This window comes from Morus notabilis, unplaced genomic scaffold (genome assembly GCF_000414095.1).
Source record: "Morus notabilis unplaced genomic scaffold, ASM41409v2 Scaffold365, whole genome shotgun sequence".
In the NCBI taxonomy this organism is placed as follows: domain Eukaryota; kingdom Viridiplantae; phylum Streptophyta; class Magnoliopsida; order Rosales; family Moraceae; genus Morus; species Morus notabilis.
In genome coordinates, this window is record NW_010362906.1 from 245,338 (window position 1) to 264,016 (window position 18,679).

At 33.8% G+C, this 18,679-nt stretch overlaps 2 protein-coding genes across 7 annotated transcripts; one reads left to right on the top strand and one right to left on the bottom strand.

Moving 5' to 3' along the window:
* LOC21400254 (CDP-diacylglycerol--glycerol-3-phosphate 3-phosphatidyltransferase 2) lies at nt 1-3,919 on the top strand. Its single transcript, XM_010103198.2, has 8 exons — nt 1-705; nt 1,551-1,648; nt 1,771-1,821; nt 1,951-2,064; nt 2,469-2,525; nt 2,632-2,717; nt 2,872-3,033; nt 3,682-3,919. Exons 1-7 carry the CDS (start codon nt 135-137, stop codon nt 2,990-2,992), a joined length of 1,098 nt encoding a protein of 365 aa, XP_010101500.1. The 5' UTR covers nt 1-134; the 3' UTR covers nt 2,993-3,033; nt 3,682-3,919.
* A 1,500-nt stretch (nt 3,920-5,419) lies between these two features.
* On the bottom strand, nt 5,420-14,783 carry LOC21400255 (probable protein phosphatase 2C 38). Of its 6 annotated transcripts, none has more exons than XM_024168965.1 (10): nt 8,646-8,859; nt 8,381-8,452; nt 8,102-8,162; nt 7,639-7,725; nt 7,079-7,177; nt 6,883-6,985; nt 6,726-6,802; nt 6,361-6,468; nt 5,746-5,826; nt 5,420-5,645 (listed from the first exon to the last, which is right to left on the bottom strand). In XM_024168965.1, the coding sequence occupies exons 1-10, from the start codon at nt 8,831-8,833 to the stop codon at nt 5,634-5,636; spliced, it is 888 nt and encodes a 295-aa protein (XP_024024733.1). In that variant the 5' UTR covers nt 8,834-8,859; the 3' UTR covers nt 5,420-5,633. The 6 variants fall into 6 exon arrangements, with proteins under 6 accessions (XP_024024733.1, XP_024024732.1, XP_024024736.1 ...); XM_024168964.1 differs by having other exon boundaries at nt 8,381-8,455; nt 8,646-8,851; XM_024168968.1 differs by lacking the exons at nt 6,883-6,985; nt 7,079-7,177; nt 7,639-7,725; ... (1 more) ...; nt 8,381-8,452; nt 8,646-8,859 and adding exons at nt 10,901-11,102; nt 11,376-11,612; nt 12,129-12,511; nt 13,347-13,888; nt 14,453-14,783.
* Nucleotides 14,784-18,679: the final 3,896 nt, after the last annotated feature.

Here is an 18,679-nt window from a genome sequence, read left to right on the forward strand (position 1 = left end):
TCTACTAAAAACTACCCACCGAACTGATCAAAATTCGAGTTTCTCCCCCAACAAAATTCAGTTGAGGAGGTCATCTATCTTCCACAACAACCAAAAAAAAAAAAAAATCGCAGAAATTGGAGAACAAAGTAGGAATGTCAGGCGTGGTGGTGAAGCTGGGCATGGCGGTTCCAAAACCAAACCACGCCCAAAAGTTGGTATGGGTCCGCAGTAGTGGCAGTACTACTCCTCTTTCTCTTTCTCTCTCCTTAAATAAAACCCACCAAGCTAGGAGAGAGAACAACCACAACAACAACAGACTTATACTACTAAGCGTATCACCAACGTCCACCGCTATTTATAGAGACGGATTTCGAAGAATTGGATGGCGGAGGTGTATACCCCATCCCTGCGCACCCCCGGCGCACGATAAGAAGAATCCCTCCCACCCGCCGCCCAAAAATCCCCCTCTAGGGTTCTCTTCTTTTTCTTCCTCCGAAAATCGCGGAGCTTTGTCGGCATCTTCTTCTTCGTCGTCTTCTTCGTTGTCGGAAGCCGAATCCGGTGGTCTTGTTGTCGATATGGGTTCGGAAAACAAGCACCAGGATTTCAACGGGAAAGAAGTGAATCAAGACCTCAAACAATCGGCTTCCTCCTCCAAATTCCTCACCCTGCCCACCGTTCTCACTCTCGGCCGCGTCGCCGCCGTTCCGCTTCTGATTGGCAGTAAGTTTGGTTTTCATTGTTTGCTTGTTTGTTTACCGGGAAATTTGTTTGCTTTTTCTCTATCTTTTTTTGGGTTACGATGATTGGATTGCTTTTTTTGATTGCATATTGGGTTGGGGGTTCGATTTGGGATTTTAATCAGTGTACATGATTTTGATATGTTCCTCGTTGTATTTTCATACTGGGTTTTGGTTGTTTGTAAATTTTGGATCTAATCGATGGTGTCATTTCGTTTTTGTTTTAATTGACATTTGGTTTGGTAATTTGTGAAAATTTCGTATTCATTCTTTTGGTGATTTCGATGTCTCCCTCTAAAATTTCATTGCAAATGGAATGGAATAGCCTTGGTTCTTTCTATTGTTATTTTTCAATCTTCTAAGTTTTTTCTCTTCTGATGTTTATGCATTTCAAAATAGTGCAGTGTTGCTTGGATTCCTGACTTTGTTTGTAAGTCTCATGCATGAGTACCGATTCTTTGCTTAGTCGATTTGGTTGTTACTTTGATTCCTATGGAACTGCAATTCGTAAGTTCTGTTGTTTCCTTCCGCGAGTTGTGCGCGATTTCTCAGATACTTTGTGCTGCTAAGAAAATGTTGCCCTGAATTTTTGGAACTGTCCTTAAGAAACCCACCTATTATTTGTAGAATGTCTCATATTTTCTTTGGTCTATTGGCCAGTAAACGCTTCGGAATCCTGATGAAGGTTGGACGATCGCGTGTTTGTGATATTGATACTATAGGAAGAATTAGCATCCTTGTTTCTTATGTTTGCTTTGCGGTTAGTATATTGAACTGATTGTTGCAGTAGGAAGTGAATTGACATATTCACTATTCTTGCTGTGCTAGCTTTCTACGTGGATAGTTGGTGGGGACCAACTGCTACAACAAGTATTTTCATCGCCGCAGCAATTACCGATTGGCTTGATGGGTATATTGCTAGGAAGGTATATTATTCTTTATCTTTTCTAGCTATAAAGAAGCAAACTTGTTAGAATTGAACTATGTTAAAGTTTACTAATTATCTCTTAATTTTATTGATTGCTTAAATATAAATCGTTTGGTACAGATGAGGTTAGGATCTGCATTTGGGGCTTTTTTAGATCCAGTAGCTGATAAGGTATTGTCATCCTTATGTAGGAACATTTTAATTGTTGACTTGTAACAATTTAGTTGAAAAAGAATTCTTTGGTTAAATTTTCAGAAGCATATGAGAACATTAGTTGATTTCATGCTAACTTTGGTGCAGCTCATGGTCGCGGGAACGTTGATCTTATTGTGCACAAGACCTTTTGACGTTCCCGGATTTGGGCAGGTGCCATGGCTACTGACTGTGCCTGTTATTGCTATTATTGGCAGAGAGGTAATATGGTTTATCTTTGTATTCTACTTACCGTACCAATATTAGTGCATGTGTAACCTGTTGTTTTATTGGATAACACTCGTATATATGTATTTCTTGTGGACAAGGACACTGTTATGTGACGGCAATTGTTCGTGCTTGGATGTTTGTCATGTGCACGTCTCCATTTGGACAATCTTGATCAAAGTAAAAATGGTGGTTCTAACTTTTAAAGTCACATATGTTTTAAAAAAAAGTCCTATGCTTTACCTTTTATGCGGCCTTGTGACTTGTGATTCAGCTGCTGTTTTATGGTTTTGCTTGTCGAATCCTTTTTCGGGGCTTGCTTCTTTTGTGAGATTTGTCAGTTCGACTATATAAGTTGATCGCGAAATCTTACAAATTGATTTGCAACTTATTTGTAGATAACAATGTCTGCCGTTAGAGAATGGGCAGCTTCTCAGAATACCAAGCTTTTAGAGGTGTTAGTCTGTTACACTTAACCAACTTCCCTTTCATTTCCAACCTTAGGAAGGTTTTATCTCTGATATCGTAACAACTAATCACTATAATGATATATATTCTCAGGCTGTTGCTGTAAATAACTTGGGAAAGTGGAAAACAGCCACGCAGATGACTGCATTAACCATCCTTTTAGCAACTCGAGACAGCAGGTTGGTTGACTCATTTGTCTTCTGCGTTTGGGCCATTCTTTTTGTAATTAATGAAGAGGAAAATGATATTTTCCTTGGGATACTGATAAGATCGGTCCTTAACTTGCTCTCAATTTTCTAAAACTTTTTCCTTTCTCCCTGCTAATTTTTGCAGCCTAGGAGCACCGGGATTTCTTGTAGCTTCTGGTGTTGTTTTGCTTTATGTTTCAGCTGGACTCGCCTTTTGGTCTTTGGTTGTGTATATGAGCAAGATTTGGCGAGTACTAATGAGGTAGTACCCCAACAGAGCCTGCTGTTCTGAAATTCACCGACACAGGTACTCCTCAAAGGGGCTTCAGCCTTCACTTTAATACTCATTACATGATCCTTTGATCTCTTTCACACATAGGAGCAGCTTCCTCAGATATGATAAAGGGTAATGCTGTTTCAAGAAAAGTTATATTTATTTATTTTAAACCGAAGCGGATTGGTATGCCATGTAGTATGATTTGCCTACTGCATGCCCCAATGACTTTTTAATCCGGGAACAATTAGGTTCAATGTTTCGGAGAGAGTATTGAGATGTAGGTGTTCATAAATTGTTTCCTAATAACAAGTCATTGCTTGGTGAAAGTCAATTTTCCGTTTGTTCTTTTGTTTAGAAGATCATGGATCTATAAAGTCGAGGTCTGGGAGGATGTAGGATTGATTTAGTTGCTATTGCAGTCTTGGTATTGGAACTGCACCATTTTTTTTTTCACCTTTTTACAGAGAAATTTTAAGGTTGTGCTCATTTCTATTGTGTACAACAAAATTTACAGATGATTAAAGATAATAGCTATAGCTTCTACATTCTAGTGCTGATGTCGTTTGCTGGTCTCAACCGCTTTTATGTAGTTATGATTTTATGATTTCTTATACTGATAAAGGTTAGAGTTATTTATGTTCGATGCTTTCATTGAAGAATTTTTTTTTTTTTTTTAAGGAAAAAATAGCTTTATAAGGGGGGGAAAAAAAACTGCATTTAAAGAGAGGCAAGCATGAATGGCGCATCGTTTCTATACAGTATACACGAATGGCACGTCGTTTCGGGGCTAAAATGGCGAGTTACATTTGTTTTTGTTTTTTTGTTGTGTTTTTTCCCGTGGGAGAGTTACATTTGGGTTTGATATGTCGTTTTTAATGAACGGGTATTATAGAAAAAAAACGTTTAAATCTTCAAACGATAGTAGAAATTTGTATACCAGACAATATGTCGTCATATGTTACTCCGGTAAACTGTACTCTAGTAAACGACAAGTACGGTGAAGAGCGAGTAAAATGCAAACTTTACGGTACAGAGCGAACCTCCAAAACGAGAAATGTCTTTGGTATAAGGATTAATTACAAAATTTCTCCTTGAATTATATCTGTAACATTTTGTTTATTGATTTTTAAAATGTAACATCTGTTTTTCCTAAACAATAAAATGAATAAAAAGGCCATCTCTATTAGGTTTTTAATTGAAATTGATATTTAATTTGTTATTTTAAAAGTATTTTGATAATTTTATGATTTAAAATTTAATTTCAATACAAACTAATTTAATTATTAAAAAAACCATAAAATTTTTTATTCCATTAAAAAAATTCATAAAATTTTTAACTTATATCCAATCAAGTCAATAATGAAGGTATCATAATTAAAAATTTAAATCTAAATTAGTTTTAAATTCAAATTAAAATTTAATAGGATTATTAAAATATTTAAAATAATAAATTACACGTCAATTTCTCTTAAAAAAATCTAACGGGTGGGGTTGTTTTGTTAACATTTAGAGAACGGATATTAGTGTTATAAAGAGTATAATTTAGGAGGAGTTTTTGTAATTAATTCTTATTATAATTAGACGACAGACAACAACTTTTTTAGGAAAATGAGAATGGCATTAAAAGGCTAAAGCGATCTTTTACAAAGAACTACATGTAGAAATTGGGTGCATTTACGATAGAGAAGATTATTTTGCTTCATTGATAAAAATTGTATTTTAATTGTTAGATTAATTTTTTGATAGTTTGATCTGTAGTAGAGCATTTTATGTCACGTGAATACACAGATCTAATCACTAAAAACTAATTTAACGGTTAAAAACAACAATTCCTCGCTGTGGAGTAAATTAACTCTACCATAATTATTCCCGTAGAAGTTACACCACTTTCAAGCAAAAAGGAGTCGTTTCATGTGGTTTAACAGCTAAATATGTCGTTTCCTTAAGACCATATGCAAACGACAGGATGCTTAACGGTGTAAATAATGCTGATCGTTAAATAGAAGATTGAGAACTCGTGCCCAAAACATGTTTAGAATTAAATGACAATGAAAGCAAACGACATGTAATGTTCTCTACCACAAAACAACAGCAGACGACGTACTACAAACTGCACGGTAACAGTAAGTCTTTAAAAAACAAAAACGACACGTCCATTTTACTACAATGTATAAACTACATGTAAACAAAATGACAAAACATCTTTGACGCACAGACGACAGCAAAATTATAAACTAAGAAGTATAAACGACTGCAAATCTTTAACGTCGTTTTAAAAGGCAAACGTGTAAACCAAGAAGCACAAACGAGCATAGGAATTTTCTCCCTCCTTTGGTCAAATACTCTTTTGCTCGTGATTCTCTACCACTGAGAACAAGATAAAATGACATTTGCTTGAATGTTTTGAAAGAGAAGCTTTTAAGTTCAAGACGTCCCACCAAAATAGTGAGTTATATATCATTCATATAACAACATTTCATAACATAAACCATTCCGTTATACTCCAAATATTACAATGGCCATTTCAAATGTGTTTTTTCAATTTATGTTATTACATTATTCAGAAGAGAACTCAGAGGCTAAACCATAACATGTGAAACGAGAACTTAGGAGACAGTTTGAAGGACACTTTAGTTCGGAAGCTGCAAAATGAATGGATTACAGAAAATAATTAGAACCACCTTCACTAATCAATAAAAAGAATATTGTAATTTGTAAACACAGTAAGAATGGAATAATTACCGAGAATCGTCTCTTAATAGATGCAATAATCTCCTTGGGGTCGCTTCGAGTTTGCTTGTAACTTTCAATTTTTCCCATCTCCTACAACATTGATAATACAAAATTTTATTAGTACTGGTTCAACCTTGAAAGTGTTTAGCAATCTGAAATTTGATATCGCAATCAAAAATAAAATATAACTGGTACAAATTATTCTAAGCTTCCAAGCATTAGCATTTTAGTTCCCCTATAGTTGTCATAAAAAGAAAATGTTTAATTTTTTAAAATTGAAAAATGACAATGTTAATAAGCATCAAATCAAAATATTAAAACATTAGTAAGCAACCAAACGTCAAAATTTGGTATACGCTATACTTGGTACTAAATTTAACACCATAATACAGCATATGCCAAAAATTTGACAGTAGGTATGGCATTGAATTGGAGAATGGTGTTCTTATCATGATCAAAAATTTTGATATTGACGTTGCATTGGAGATGCTCATACAACACACTAAACGAAAACAAATCACAAGACAAGTTTCTACAGTATGCACGGCGCAAAGAGCTACAATCTTGAGACATGTTTGGTTTTATTACAATTTTATTAGTCAAGGAAATTAGATTCTATTTTACCTCAATCCAAGCTTTCAATTTAGGCCTGCTCTCAGTGATGTTATACTTCATTACTTCCAGTAGGAAAGGTTGAAACCTTTCTATGAACGGAACATAAGCTATATCCACCTAAAGGTTAAGAACAGAAAATTACACAAACTTAACTTTTATATTATTTCAAGTAATTTATTGAAAAAGCAAAAATCTACCTAGAAATGAAAAATGCGGAGTCACCATGAGTACTAAACACCACCATTAATAGAAATGTGGACCCTACCTGTGGGTCCCATTTTACGGGACCCACCTTATATTAATGGGTGGTGTTCAACACCATCAGTGTCCTATAGCGTTGTTGGTGGATAGCAGAATTAAGTGTCCCACATTACCAGGCTGAACTGACCAAGAAAGAACGGTCCATCTTCAAATTTGGAAAGAGCAGTTTCAATATAGTCAAATGCGGAAACTGTTGCAAACACATTGCCATGATTAGATTTCTTACTTTTCAACTAAAAACGACATCAGATGAATCAGTTTGCAACTCACCAGCTTCTTTCAGGTCCCCTAATTTGATGGAAGTAAAGACAGATTTGTTGAACGAGTCGGAGTGCGATAGCAACTCTTCTGCATACTCTCTCTTTGCAGGATCCTGCATGCATTAAGGGAGTGAGCATTTACATAATTTATAGAGGAAAAAGTTGTTTCTTTTTTAATTTAAAAAAAAAGTTCCACCAACTCTTACATCAGGTGAAAGAGAAGGCCCTTCAAAGTGAGTGTCAAGATATTTGATTAAGTCAAGACTCTCTGCAACGACTTGATTGTTGTGTTCCAATGCTGGCACCTGAGTCGAAAAATTACATGTGAAAATTGTCTTGAATATAGAACATTACAATTAGGTTTATTATATTAATTCCTGATAATCTTATTAGCTTTCTATTTAACGAGTGTCAAATTGAGGACCGCCTACGGAAAATTTTTAAGACCTTTTTTTTTTTATAAACGAAAAATGCTAGTGATAACCGGTGGTCATCACCATTGAATTTTTAACCAGTTAAAGATGAACGTATAAGATTGTGTTATAATATGTAGGTGCCAAAATTAACCTATGAATTTGTGATTCGTTAAAAAGGTATAGTGTTGATCTACAGGCATTCTTCATAAAATTTGATTACAAAATCTTATCAGGATTCTAGCTCAATTCAAGAACTTTACAAGGGTCGTTTGGAAAGGTGCATGGAAGCAAAACCATTCACTATGCTTCAACTCAGTATTCTAAAAGATGTTTATATATCAATGTCACACCTTGTTAGAGGATAAAACTTTCTCCTTGTACCAAGCAGGCCTGTCTTGCAGATCAAGGGGAATCAATTCTATATTTTCCTGCAATCCCTGTTTCCAACAAATGATTGTGGGAAGAAGAGATGGTGAGTTCTATTTTGGTTTCCATCAGAAAGTATATAAATCAGCACTTTCATAGGAGGATTCCTTGGTAGGGCAAGAAAAAATCAGTATTGAACCATCTGATTTTTATCAAGTGCAGTAAACTGTTATACTTTTCACAATCGATTCTTATGTGACCTGACGGTTTAAAACTATACTTTTCTTTATACCCTAACACATTCTTTTATCATTTGCTAATTTTGCAATTTACAAGTTTCTAAGCAACTATTCAGAGAGTAACTGATCAACCACAGATACACATACACCAAAACAAACAAAAATCCAGATGATAACATTGATTAAGTGTCGGAACAAGTTAACAAACCTTACAATTCCGAGTAATCCACACACGTTGGGCGTATGGGCATATGTAAGCAATATACAACCTTCATGCAAATAACACAGGGCAAAAAAAAAAAAAATAAATCAATAAATAATCCGCATTTAGTTGGGTTCCACATAGGCAAATATCACGCATCCAATCAACGGAACTCTCAAGTCTTATTCTTTAGGAAAAAATAACACATGTTCGTGATGACTCAAGTTTTTTTCTCACATACACAACTCAAGAACAAGCCAACTTTGACACATCTATTTCCTCTACCTTGTTTTGCCGTCAAAGATTGGTGGAGGGTCAGAAGTAGAACTGAGAGTTGGTGGGAGCACCTCTTGCACACTTCTTCACAACCCAAAAGAGAGAAAATAATAATAATAATAATTATTATTATTATAATAATTAAGAAAGAGAAAATAGTAAAGGAAACACATAAAGAACACTAAAAAAAAAAAAAGTACCCAGCAACGAAAATAGTAAAAGAAAAGAAACAGAACTAAAATGCAACATTAAAAAGTTGTACCAAATCACATACCCAGTTGCCATAGCTGCAAGGACCAAAGTTGTTATGGTCTTTCTTCTTCCAAAACAATTAGCTTGAATCTGAAGATGAAGCTGAGGAGTAGAAAATAACTTGGTATTTGGGATTTTGACCACAATCAAATTAATGGGAAAAGAAATTGTAGTCAAACTGGAAAGAAGTCGGTGGGAGTCACTCATCATATTGTAGCTCGTTTTAAACGTGGCCATTGTATTGGTCATATGGTTGGTGGGAAAGTAGATAGATAGCTTGGATTGCTATATGTACTTCAGTTAAAATTTGGCCACTTGGTTATTAATTTTTAGTTATGGGTTTAGAAAATAAAAAATGGGAAGAGATTTTTTTGTGATAAAAAAATGGAAAGAGATTTTGGTCCTTGGATTCTTGGTCTGAGTCGTCTGTTCACTGTCGTGTAATGCATTTTTTTTTTTTAAATTTATCCTAATCTTATCTTTTCATTTAATGCTAGTGAGATAGACAGCTCCATGTTGGAGATAAAATATAACGTTTGAAAAGTTTTGCAGCAAAACAAAAATATATGTTATGACGTTTGACCTTCACAAGAGAGTGAAATTAAATTTAAATTTAATATTAATTCGTTTATAATAATTATTATTTTAAAATGCTTTACATCTGTAAAGGAAGAGGCAAAAAGAAGGTTTGAAAGGGAGAGAGATGCAAGAAATTGATATATATTTGTTTTTTTTTTTTTCGATATATATTTGTATGCATTTAGAGAGATTGACAGAGGGAGAGAAATAAGATTGCGACGATGATGATGATAATAATAAAACCACTAATCTTGGGTTTTATCGGTAAAAATCTCGACATTTATTCTCTTATTAGCTCACTTGTCATTTCTATTTTTTTTTTTTTTTTTTGGACCTTTTACTCTTTTATTTTCTCAAAAGATAGATTGGTCGATTGTGTCACAACTAAAGATAGCTTGAGGCAGAACGGGAGTAGGTATGCTTAATTTCAGGTTGGGTGCGGATATAAAACAAAACAACATTATCAAAACTCAAAGCAAATTTCGTCTTGTTCAACTTAAAAACACAAGCTCTATTTACAGGCTAGTAAAAGACCCAGAGTTGTTTGGATTTGCTTTAGATTTACCTGTTTTGGTTCTTGAATAGGAATCGAATAGATACGAGATTAATAGTCACTTCGAGCCTCGAGGGAACCCAAGATCTGCAATGGTTTACATGTAGTGTGCAAAATAACAGCCTGACTCCTCTTTAAATAGAGAAGATAACAAACCATAAAATGAAACTAACACGAAAGATAGGCGGGATTCGTACGCATAGCAAGGAACGAACAATATCTACGTCTTCCTAAACATGATAACTTTGTCCCATTCAAAATTTTTCTAACTACCAAAGTAATTCCGCTACCCAAATTAAAATGAATTTTCGTATGAGCAATGTTAAAGCGAGAAACCTCCAAGTATTTTTTTTCTTCATGAATGTATGATTTTCACTGCTATATTTTTACTATGATACAGGATCGAACCTGCGCCGTCCCAACCCGAGCCCCTTTCCATGTCATTTGACCTATGGTCATTGGCAAGTATATTAGAAGAAGTTAGAAAAGGCTAAATATGAACTATGCGAAAATGGAAAGGAAAAGGAAATACTAGCGTATCATCATTCTTGGAATAAACGACCATATACTAGTTTCTATGGAAATTTCTAATAAAAGAGGGCCGTGTCATATCTAATTTTTAAAGATTGCTCAGACAACATTTCTCAACAATTTGTTCTCCCATTCTAAGCCTCTCACCAACAAATAATCAGAATTCGGACAAGCTCTATAAACAAGGCAAAAGCCCCAAAAAGAAAGTATGCCACCAAGAAAGTGCTAGTACCAGTAGTGGTACGTTGAACTAAAAAGAGACCAGCAATTTGTAGTGCAAAGAAAACTCGCAAATCAACTCCATAATTACGATAATTTCACGTCTGAATCTCAACGTTTAAAGGCAGTACCAAGTATCAAATTCTCAGGTAAACAGAGAAAGAAAAGCTGTTTAAACGGTAGTTTTGTGTAGACTGTAGTAGCATGTGGCAATCACCAAATAACACCTTTATCAGCCTCTATATTGTCCGGTGGTATTGTGCAGACCGGAATTCATGAAGCATGGCTATACATTTAAAAAGAACAAACGAAATAAATGCTCACTTTAAATCTTCTTCCTCTTTCGAAAAGACAAAATTGCTGCTTCTTGACACGAGAAGATACAATGTGTCAACCACCTCCTTTGATTGAGATATAAGGCCCGCGCCAGAAGCTACGACTGATCAAATGCGAATCAAGAAACAAGACAACAACAGTGATGTCATCATGAAAATGTCTCCGCACCCCTCGATCGATCTTTTTCAAGTCAGAGTATCTCATTTCTCGTTTCTTAGCCGCTTCGCGAAGAGCAACTTTTACTAGTTTCCTTGCAATACCCTGCAAAGTTATGATAAATACACAGAAGGTCAGCAAAAAGGACCTTCTAATCAAGCTTCAAATGTCATTAGATCATAGATCTATCCAACAAATAACATCTATCAAAATATGAAAAACGCCTTTTTTTTTTTTTTTTTTTTGAGAAATCACCCTTAAGGGTTGCAAGAAAATATATAAAAATTATCTAGTAATGGAACAAAATAGTGATAACCATAAGAAGTAGGTACAAATTAAATAGAAACAAATCGATGAAATATTGAATGGGATTCCTACATTACGTGGACAGCTATGGACAATGTCAACAGCCTGCTGATTGGTCAAGTGCTCCCACAGACCATCCGAAGCAAATATAAGAAACTTATCCTCAGGGAAAAGTTTTTGCACCAATATTGTTGGTTCAGCTCTAAGGATAGGCTTGTGGAAAGGTTCTGGCAGCCTAAACTTTGGCAATAGAGGTTCTCTGTTGAACTCCACCCTTTTCAGGTAAGCATCACCAATGGACCTTGAAACCTGCAGTAAAAACGTGAGCATGCCATCATTGTGGAGGAGGAGTCATACACATACAGCAATCCCAACTTTTTGATACCAACTCACATAAAGCGGGTTGTCATTTTTTTCACTGCTAGATGTAGTTTTTTACTATTAAATGACGTGACAATTTTTAAACACTACAATAAAAAATTAACTCACATGCCAGGTCAGTTGGTATTAAAAAGTCTAGATTCCTAACATTATTCTATTAAGAAAGATAAGCGGGCAATAGATAGTTCATACAGTAATCCCAACTTTTTGATACCAACTCACATAAAGCGGGTTGTCATTTTTTTCACCGCCAGATGTAGTTTTTTACTATTAAATGATGTGACAATTTTTAAACACCTAACAATAAAAAATTAACTCGCATACCAAGTCAGTTGGTCTTAAAAAGTCTAGATTCCTAGCATTATTCTATTAAGAAAGATAAGTGGGCAATAGATAGTTCATAACAAAATTTACATCACATAGTCTCAACTCTCAACAGAATACCTGTATCAGACCCTTCACACGCCACACATTGTGCTTTAAAACCACGATCTGTGGATCATCGGGATGCAGCAAGTGCAATTCCTCCCTCACAGATTCATAACTTGCATTGTGCTCAACTGACAACTGAACAGCTTTGACTTGCTTGACAGCCTTCTCTAATCTTCCCAACACTGCTCTAGAATCTCCTGCATTTGCAATGTATAGCAGCCCACTGCATATTATGCCCACCAAGCAACATGCACCAACAGAAGCAAGCAGCGGCTTGGTAAGCCACTGCTTCTTTACTAGAGAGAGGAATTCCTCTTCAGTTGCCAAAAATGCTTTGTTGATGACGTCAGCCGACATTGCCTGGTTCTCTGATGTGAATTCTGCACCATGAATAGCTGTCAAGTCAGTAAAAGTATGAATTAGCTATCTAAATATCTGAAAACAACCGTAAAATAGAACCAATTTATGCTTGACATCCAAAACTGTTTTTGCAATTTCCACGAAGTCCAATGCTGATTCTTGAAATTGTTATAATTCATTGTAATCATAGAGTATAAAACTCGTTTCCACAAGATGGGAGAGGAAACAAAAAGGCAGGGATATGTTACAATTCATGGAAAGTTATAAATTCTTTGGAAATGAAAAAGAGCTGAAGATTTTCCAACTTTCCCTTTGACAAGCATTGATATAACAAGATTAAAGATTTGTAAGGTTTCCTTTCCGTTTACAATAACTTACGAAATGTCAAATTATTCAGGAAAAAAAAAAGATTCTGCCTTAGACCAAACAGCATCAGATTCACATACCAAATCAGATAATGAACACAGAAAGTTGCAATAACTTTTAGACTATCAGGATAAGAAAGGCTTGAATGATAAAGCTGATAGGATCAGTGTTTTGTCTCGGTATTCTGCGGAATAATGATTATTATTGCATCCAAAGTAATATACCACAAGAGTGACATAAATATCAGAAGAAAGAAATTTTAGGAAGATGGAAGAATCAGAACAACATTTTGATCTCAACCTTCCTACATGGTCCGCGTGCTACATACATGGGGCTCTCTGCTATGCCCTAAACATCAACAAGATTGCAAATTTATAATCAAACGCAAAAGAACATTTGCCAAGACATATATCAATGACAGTAATAACAGTAAGATTAGCATTAAAACTACTAAAAAATACATAAACTGTATAATAAAAATATGCAGGTGGAAGAAAAACGTACTTTTGATATTTTTGAATAGGTGATCATTCACAAAACGGGCTGCTTCAGGACCCCCATGCCCATCATAAATTCCAACAAAAGTTCCTCGAGGACCCGACTCAATTGAACCCATCGGTCCCGATTCAAGCTGGCTTTGGTCTTCCAACAAATTGTTTGCTTGAACTACTGCCATTGAAAAGTCTCCGCCAACATGGCGTCCTGAATCTTTATACCATAATAAACCATCAACCCTGTCATTCGCGTCCCCGCCTCTACTGGAATTTTCTTCCTCAACAGAAGGTTTGAAGCAGGAAGATACAATCTTCATTAAAGTAGCTGTCACCATTGCTTACATGATATTCTCAACCAAACGAACCAGCAATTGGATTATTCTGCAAACATGTACTAACCACAATATCTAATCCTATCCTTCGCTCTAATTTCTTCAAAAGTTCGAAAACCAGTTTGCAAGTTCCAGGAATCAAATACTCATTGATAAACGCAGACACCATTAATTTGTGGGGGTGCAAGACATTAAACACTCGGGTCGATATGAGTGGAACCTGCATATATTTTCGAGATAAGAATCAAATGCAGACAAAACAAGGATCAAACAAGTACAATCATAGATGAAACCGATATACCAATCATTAATTATGTGATCAGATACCAATTTGGGAAATTAACACTGTGTGCATGTTTAATTTTCAAAAACCTTTCCAATTGAGAGAAGGATCAAAGTGAAAGCTTTCAAGTGAAAAACCCAGTGTGTTGAAAAATATCATATAAATTAAATGTGAAAACAAACAAAAAGGTCAAATAAATCGAAAATTCATTCAGTTTGACATCTCTAACATTCATAGATACCAAATTGGGAAAAAAATGATAGGGGCGTTAAAAAATAAAACATTTTGAATTAGGTGAATTATCAGAATACAAGCTTTTAACAGTTCACTCAATAACTCGATTAGTTTCTTTTTCCAGAAAAATGTTAAAGATCAAATGCGAAATTTTATTAAAATAAATCAACAAATCAAATTCATAGAAAATTTCTTTTAAAAGGTATATGATGAATTGAAACGGCATGAGAATTAAAAACAAACGCAAAATCCAAAGAAATTGATTACCTTTGTATCCAAACGCGCCGAATGCTTTCGCTAATCTCCGTTTCCGAAATCTCGAATTATCATCCAAAACGAAAAGGCATTTTTTAAATATAAAAAAAAAGAACCTTTTCTGTGCCGAATTTGAGAGTCAAGAGGAAAAGGATTCCGAGAGAAAGTTGTGAAAACAGTTGAGAGAAACAGATCTAGAGAGAGAAAGGGATTGTTCGGAGCTGGAATTGGTTTCTCTTGTTGATTTCTTGTGCGAAAAGAAAATTATACGTATAACAAAGCCCTCGGTGAGAAATCCATTGAAGAGAGAGAGAGAGAGAGGGCTTTGGTTTCCTTAGCTCGATTTTTTTTTTTCCCTTTTTTGTGAGGGAATTTCTAATATTTATGGGGTGGGGTTTTGACTTTTGACACTTAACAAACCATCATTTTAGGCAACTTTTGCTCATCTTCATTTCTCCTTAATTTAGTAATGTGAAAACTCTCTCCCTCTCATCACCAATTGTCGTTATTAATTACTACTCATTGCAATTTGTCATTAATTTGATTGACATCTTTTGTTAATGAAAATTTGATTGACATTTTTTTTTTCCAAGGAAAAACGTGTTTTTTTTTAGTTTCTTTTTTTAAACATTTTTTTTAACATTTTTAACGTGTTTTTTTTTAAACATTTTTGGGTTACATTAATGGAGACATTTTTGTTTGATATTTGACTCATTGAGTTGTCTGATTGTTTCTGAACCGTATCAGTTGCCTCGTTTGAGAAGGATAGAAACTAAACTAGTTAATTGTGAAAAAAAAAAAATGTTTTTTTTAATTCAGTAAATGGTAAGGGCAGTGTTTTTTTTTTTTTTTTTTGCCAATTTATTCGTCACAGAAATTAAAAGCTTCCTAAAATAGGGGAAAAAATCAAAAGCCTTGTCAACAGGAATAATATATCACCCTCCTCGTTCTGAAAATTGAAGAATAATTTTCAAGTTTATTGTTGATTGAAATTTTTTTTTTGGGTTATTGTTGATTGCTTATTGTGCATGTCTGTATTAATAAAATATAAATTCATGGTGGATATGATTGGATAGAGTTGTTGACTTTTACAAATTTTAAACTACTTAAATATCAATCCTTTGACAATTTGTTGTAATTTTGCAATATTTTTAACAGGAATCTGTCAAAGTTGAGATTTTTATTGGTGTCATTTCTCTCTGTTATTAAGGGGTGAATCATGCAATACCTATATTATATACACGTGGACTATTTTCGCATAATTGTATTATACACATACAAATTCTTAAATACGTTGTCTTTTTCATCGTGAAAATGATAAAGAAACGCATCACAGAAAAATGACATTTTTCTTTAAAAAAAAATATAGTCTGACTTAATTATTTATTTAATTTGTATACATAAACATTATCACATTACTTTTAATAATTTTCAAAACGGTTTGCACAAATTTATTGATAAAAAATACGATTAAAAACAATCAAATAGAAATAACACACGAGAATTATAGTGGTTCACCATTAATTTAAGAGATACGTCCACTGTAGGGAGAGGATAATTCACTTATTTTCAGAGAGAATTACGCACTCTAATTGCTCTCAATGAGACCTAGGAATTTCTCGACCTACAATCCTTTATTTATATCTTCACCAGTGTCCCTGTTGATTTTCTTATTTAATTCGGGGATATTTCCCTCATCTTTGGGACAACTTCCCAAAAAATGGAGATTACAATCAATCGGGACGATTTCATTGCTTAAATTTCGTATATTTGAATTACAAATAACAAATCCCGAAGTAAATCTCTCGTCTCTCTCAACTTGCTTAGACTCGACTTCATAAGCGTTCCTAAAACCATCTTCACCTACAATTATTAGTGCGGTCAACCTCATGTTGTCTTTTACATCTCCTCAGAGCGGTCGACCTCCTATATATGCCACACCCTTAACTAGTGGTTTGCTCATAAGAAAGTTGTCATCTAACGTGATGACTAAAGCTAAACTGTCTTCAATTATTTAATGCCCTCATTTATGACGCATGAACCCCATTCAATGTCTAATTTAGGGTTCAGAATTTTACCCAACAACACTTTTGCAATCCCAAATATGCTTATTAGAGTGTATTGGAGATTCCACTTATCTAAAGTTCAAATTATGTCTTAGTCATATAAGTCTACAAAACTTACAGGTCTACTTATATTATGTCCTAGTCATCTCCTTCTCACGGTTTACCTTAAATAAAAGCAGAAAAATCCCATATTGTCATTAAGATAAAGATATTTTTTCTATAGAGACTCCATCATGTGATTTCCATTGTGATTGATCAGCGAGGGGTTTTTTTCCCCCCTCCAAAGTATGCCCAAAAAACCCTAAAGAGGGGTGCACTTTTGCAAATACAAAAGGTTAATTTTTAATCTGGTTCTCTTAAAAATAAGAGTTGTCTCATTTTACCCCATATAATTTAAAATGACATAAAATTTACATGAGCTTATCTGAAGTTGTAAATTTGATACTTACGTCACTAAGGTTTCACTTTTAACGGTTTTAATCACATGCTGATCTGATATCCTTTCATAATTAAAAGTGTTAAAAATTCATTTTACCTAGTTACACGACCTAAATAAAATAGTGAAAAAATTTGACATATCATATTACAAAAATATTAAAGTTGCAACTTATAATAAGGGACAAAGTCGGACAACTCCTATTTTTGAGGAGAAATTAAAATTTACTCTCATTATTGTTTTAAAAGGGATTTTATATAGAGCTGTATGTGGATCAGAATATGCGTGGGTTAATATGCAATTGAATACGTTAATGCGGATTGGAAAAATCTCAATCCATTACCAATCTGTTAGACCCTTGATCCAATCCAATCTGCAACGGATTTTGCGGATTGGATTATACGGATTCGTAGATTAGCCTACGTTTTAGACCTTGACTCTTATAACTCATCTCTTTTTTCACTATTCCCATAAAATTAATAACAAAATTCAATACAAATATAACATAACATAAAATTAAATTATATATACTTAATTTATATATATGTACAATATAATTGAAAAAAATATAGAAAAATATATATAATATATAGTTCGAATTGGCGGATTATGCTGATTGAAAAATGCTCCATCCTTAATCCAATCTATTATTTGCGAATTGGGAAAATCTCAATACTTTATCAATTTAAAAATCTTTCAATCCAATATAATTCACCGGATTGAATTGGATTATTAGTCGAATTGAGATGAACACCCTTAATTTTATAGAATACGTCACCCTTTATATAACCAATTGAATCCTCTTATCTTCCACTCTGAAGCTGAAGCTTCTTTAGTTTTGTGCTCTCATATTTAAAGTTCATATGTAATGAGGGAAAGCGAGGGTAAAAGTTCATAGTGATAAAAATAAAATCATAACGATAAATTTGTATGCCCCTCTGCAATTCTTCTAAATTTTTCATAATTCAAGGATCACAGAGCAAAAAAGCCCATCGGCTTGGCGCCTTCCTTAATAATTTAGTTAATAATTTGGGTAATTGACAAATACTTCTTAAAAATGTATGAGGTATAATTTTTACTATTTACTATTAATTCTTAATCTTTTTAGTTAAATAATTACACTAATAAAAGGGTATTTATCAAGAGTAAAGAGTAAATGTTTAGACTCATAGCAAATTCTCTATTTTTTCTAATAAGAGTAATTTTGACAAATACTCTTAAAATGATACCATTAAGGATTTTTGAGTCTCAACATTAGTGTATTAAATTTTATTCTTTTAGAATAAGTAATTTGACAGATTATTAATGATAATTTAACAGATGTCGCCGACGGTAAATCTACAATCACTGACGTAATTTAACATATTATTATATAAAATTTGATAAATTATTATCTATAATTTAACAGATTATTATTAAAAGAGTGCAAAACAGTAGAGTTATATAAGGATGTGTTTAAGGGGGCGTTTGGTATGGGGTAATCATAAGGGTGGGAATGAGAATCTGAAATATTCCCATGTTTGGTACAATTATTAGACTTTTTTAAAACCTAGGAAAATGAAGCCCATGGGTTTCACATTACCCCATTTTGAGGTAATCCTAATTCCACCCAATAAGGTGTTATTCAAATTTCCAGGAATCTAAAAATCATGAGAATCTCATAATAATAATAATAATAATAATAATAATAATAATAATAATAATAATTATTATTATTAATATAATAATAATAATAAT

Coding starts and splice junctions, on each gene's coding strand:
- LOC21400254 (XM_010103198.2), top strand. CDS start 135: ATGTCAGGCGTGGTGGTGAAGCTGGGCATGGCGGTTCCAAAACCAAAC. Junction 1,649..1,770: donor ATGGGTATATTGCTAGGAAG/GTATATTATTCT, acceptor CGTTTGGTACAG/ATGAGGTTAGGATCTGCATT. Junction 2,065..2,468: donor TTGCTATTATTGGCAGAGAG/GTAATATGGTTT, acceptor ACTTATTTGTAG/ATAACAATGTCTGCCGTTAG.
- LOC21400255 (XM_024168968.1), bottom strand. CDS start 13,671: ATGGTGACAGCTACTTTAATGAAGATTGTATCTTCCTGCTTCAAACCT. Junction 12,512..13,346: donor CCTATTCAAAAATATCAAAA/GTACGTTTTTCT, acceptor CTGACTTGACAG/CTATTCATGGTGCAGAATTC. Junction 6,469..6,725: donor TTCTTGGTCAGTTCAGCCTG/GTAATGTGGGAC, acceptor CTTAACCTTTAG/GTGGATATAGCTTATGTTCC.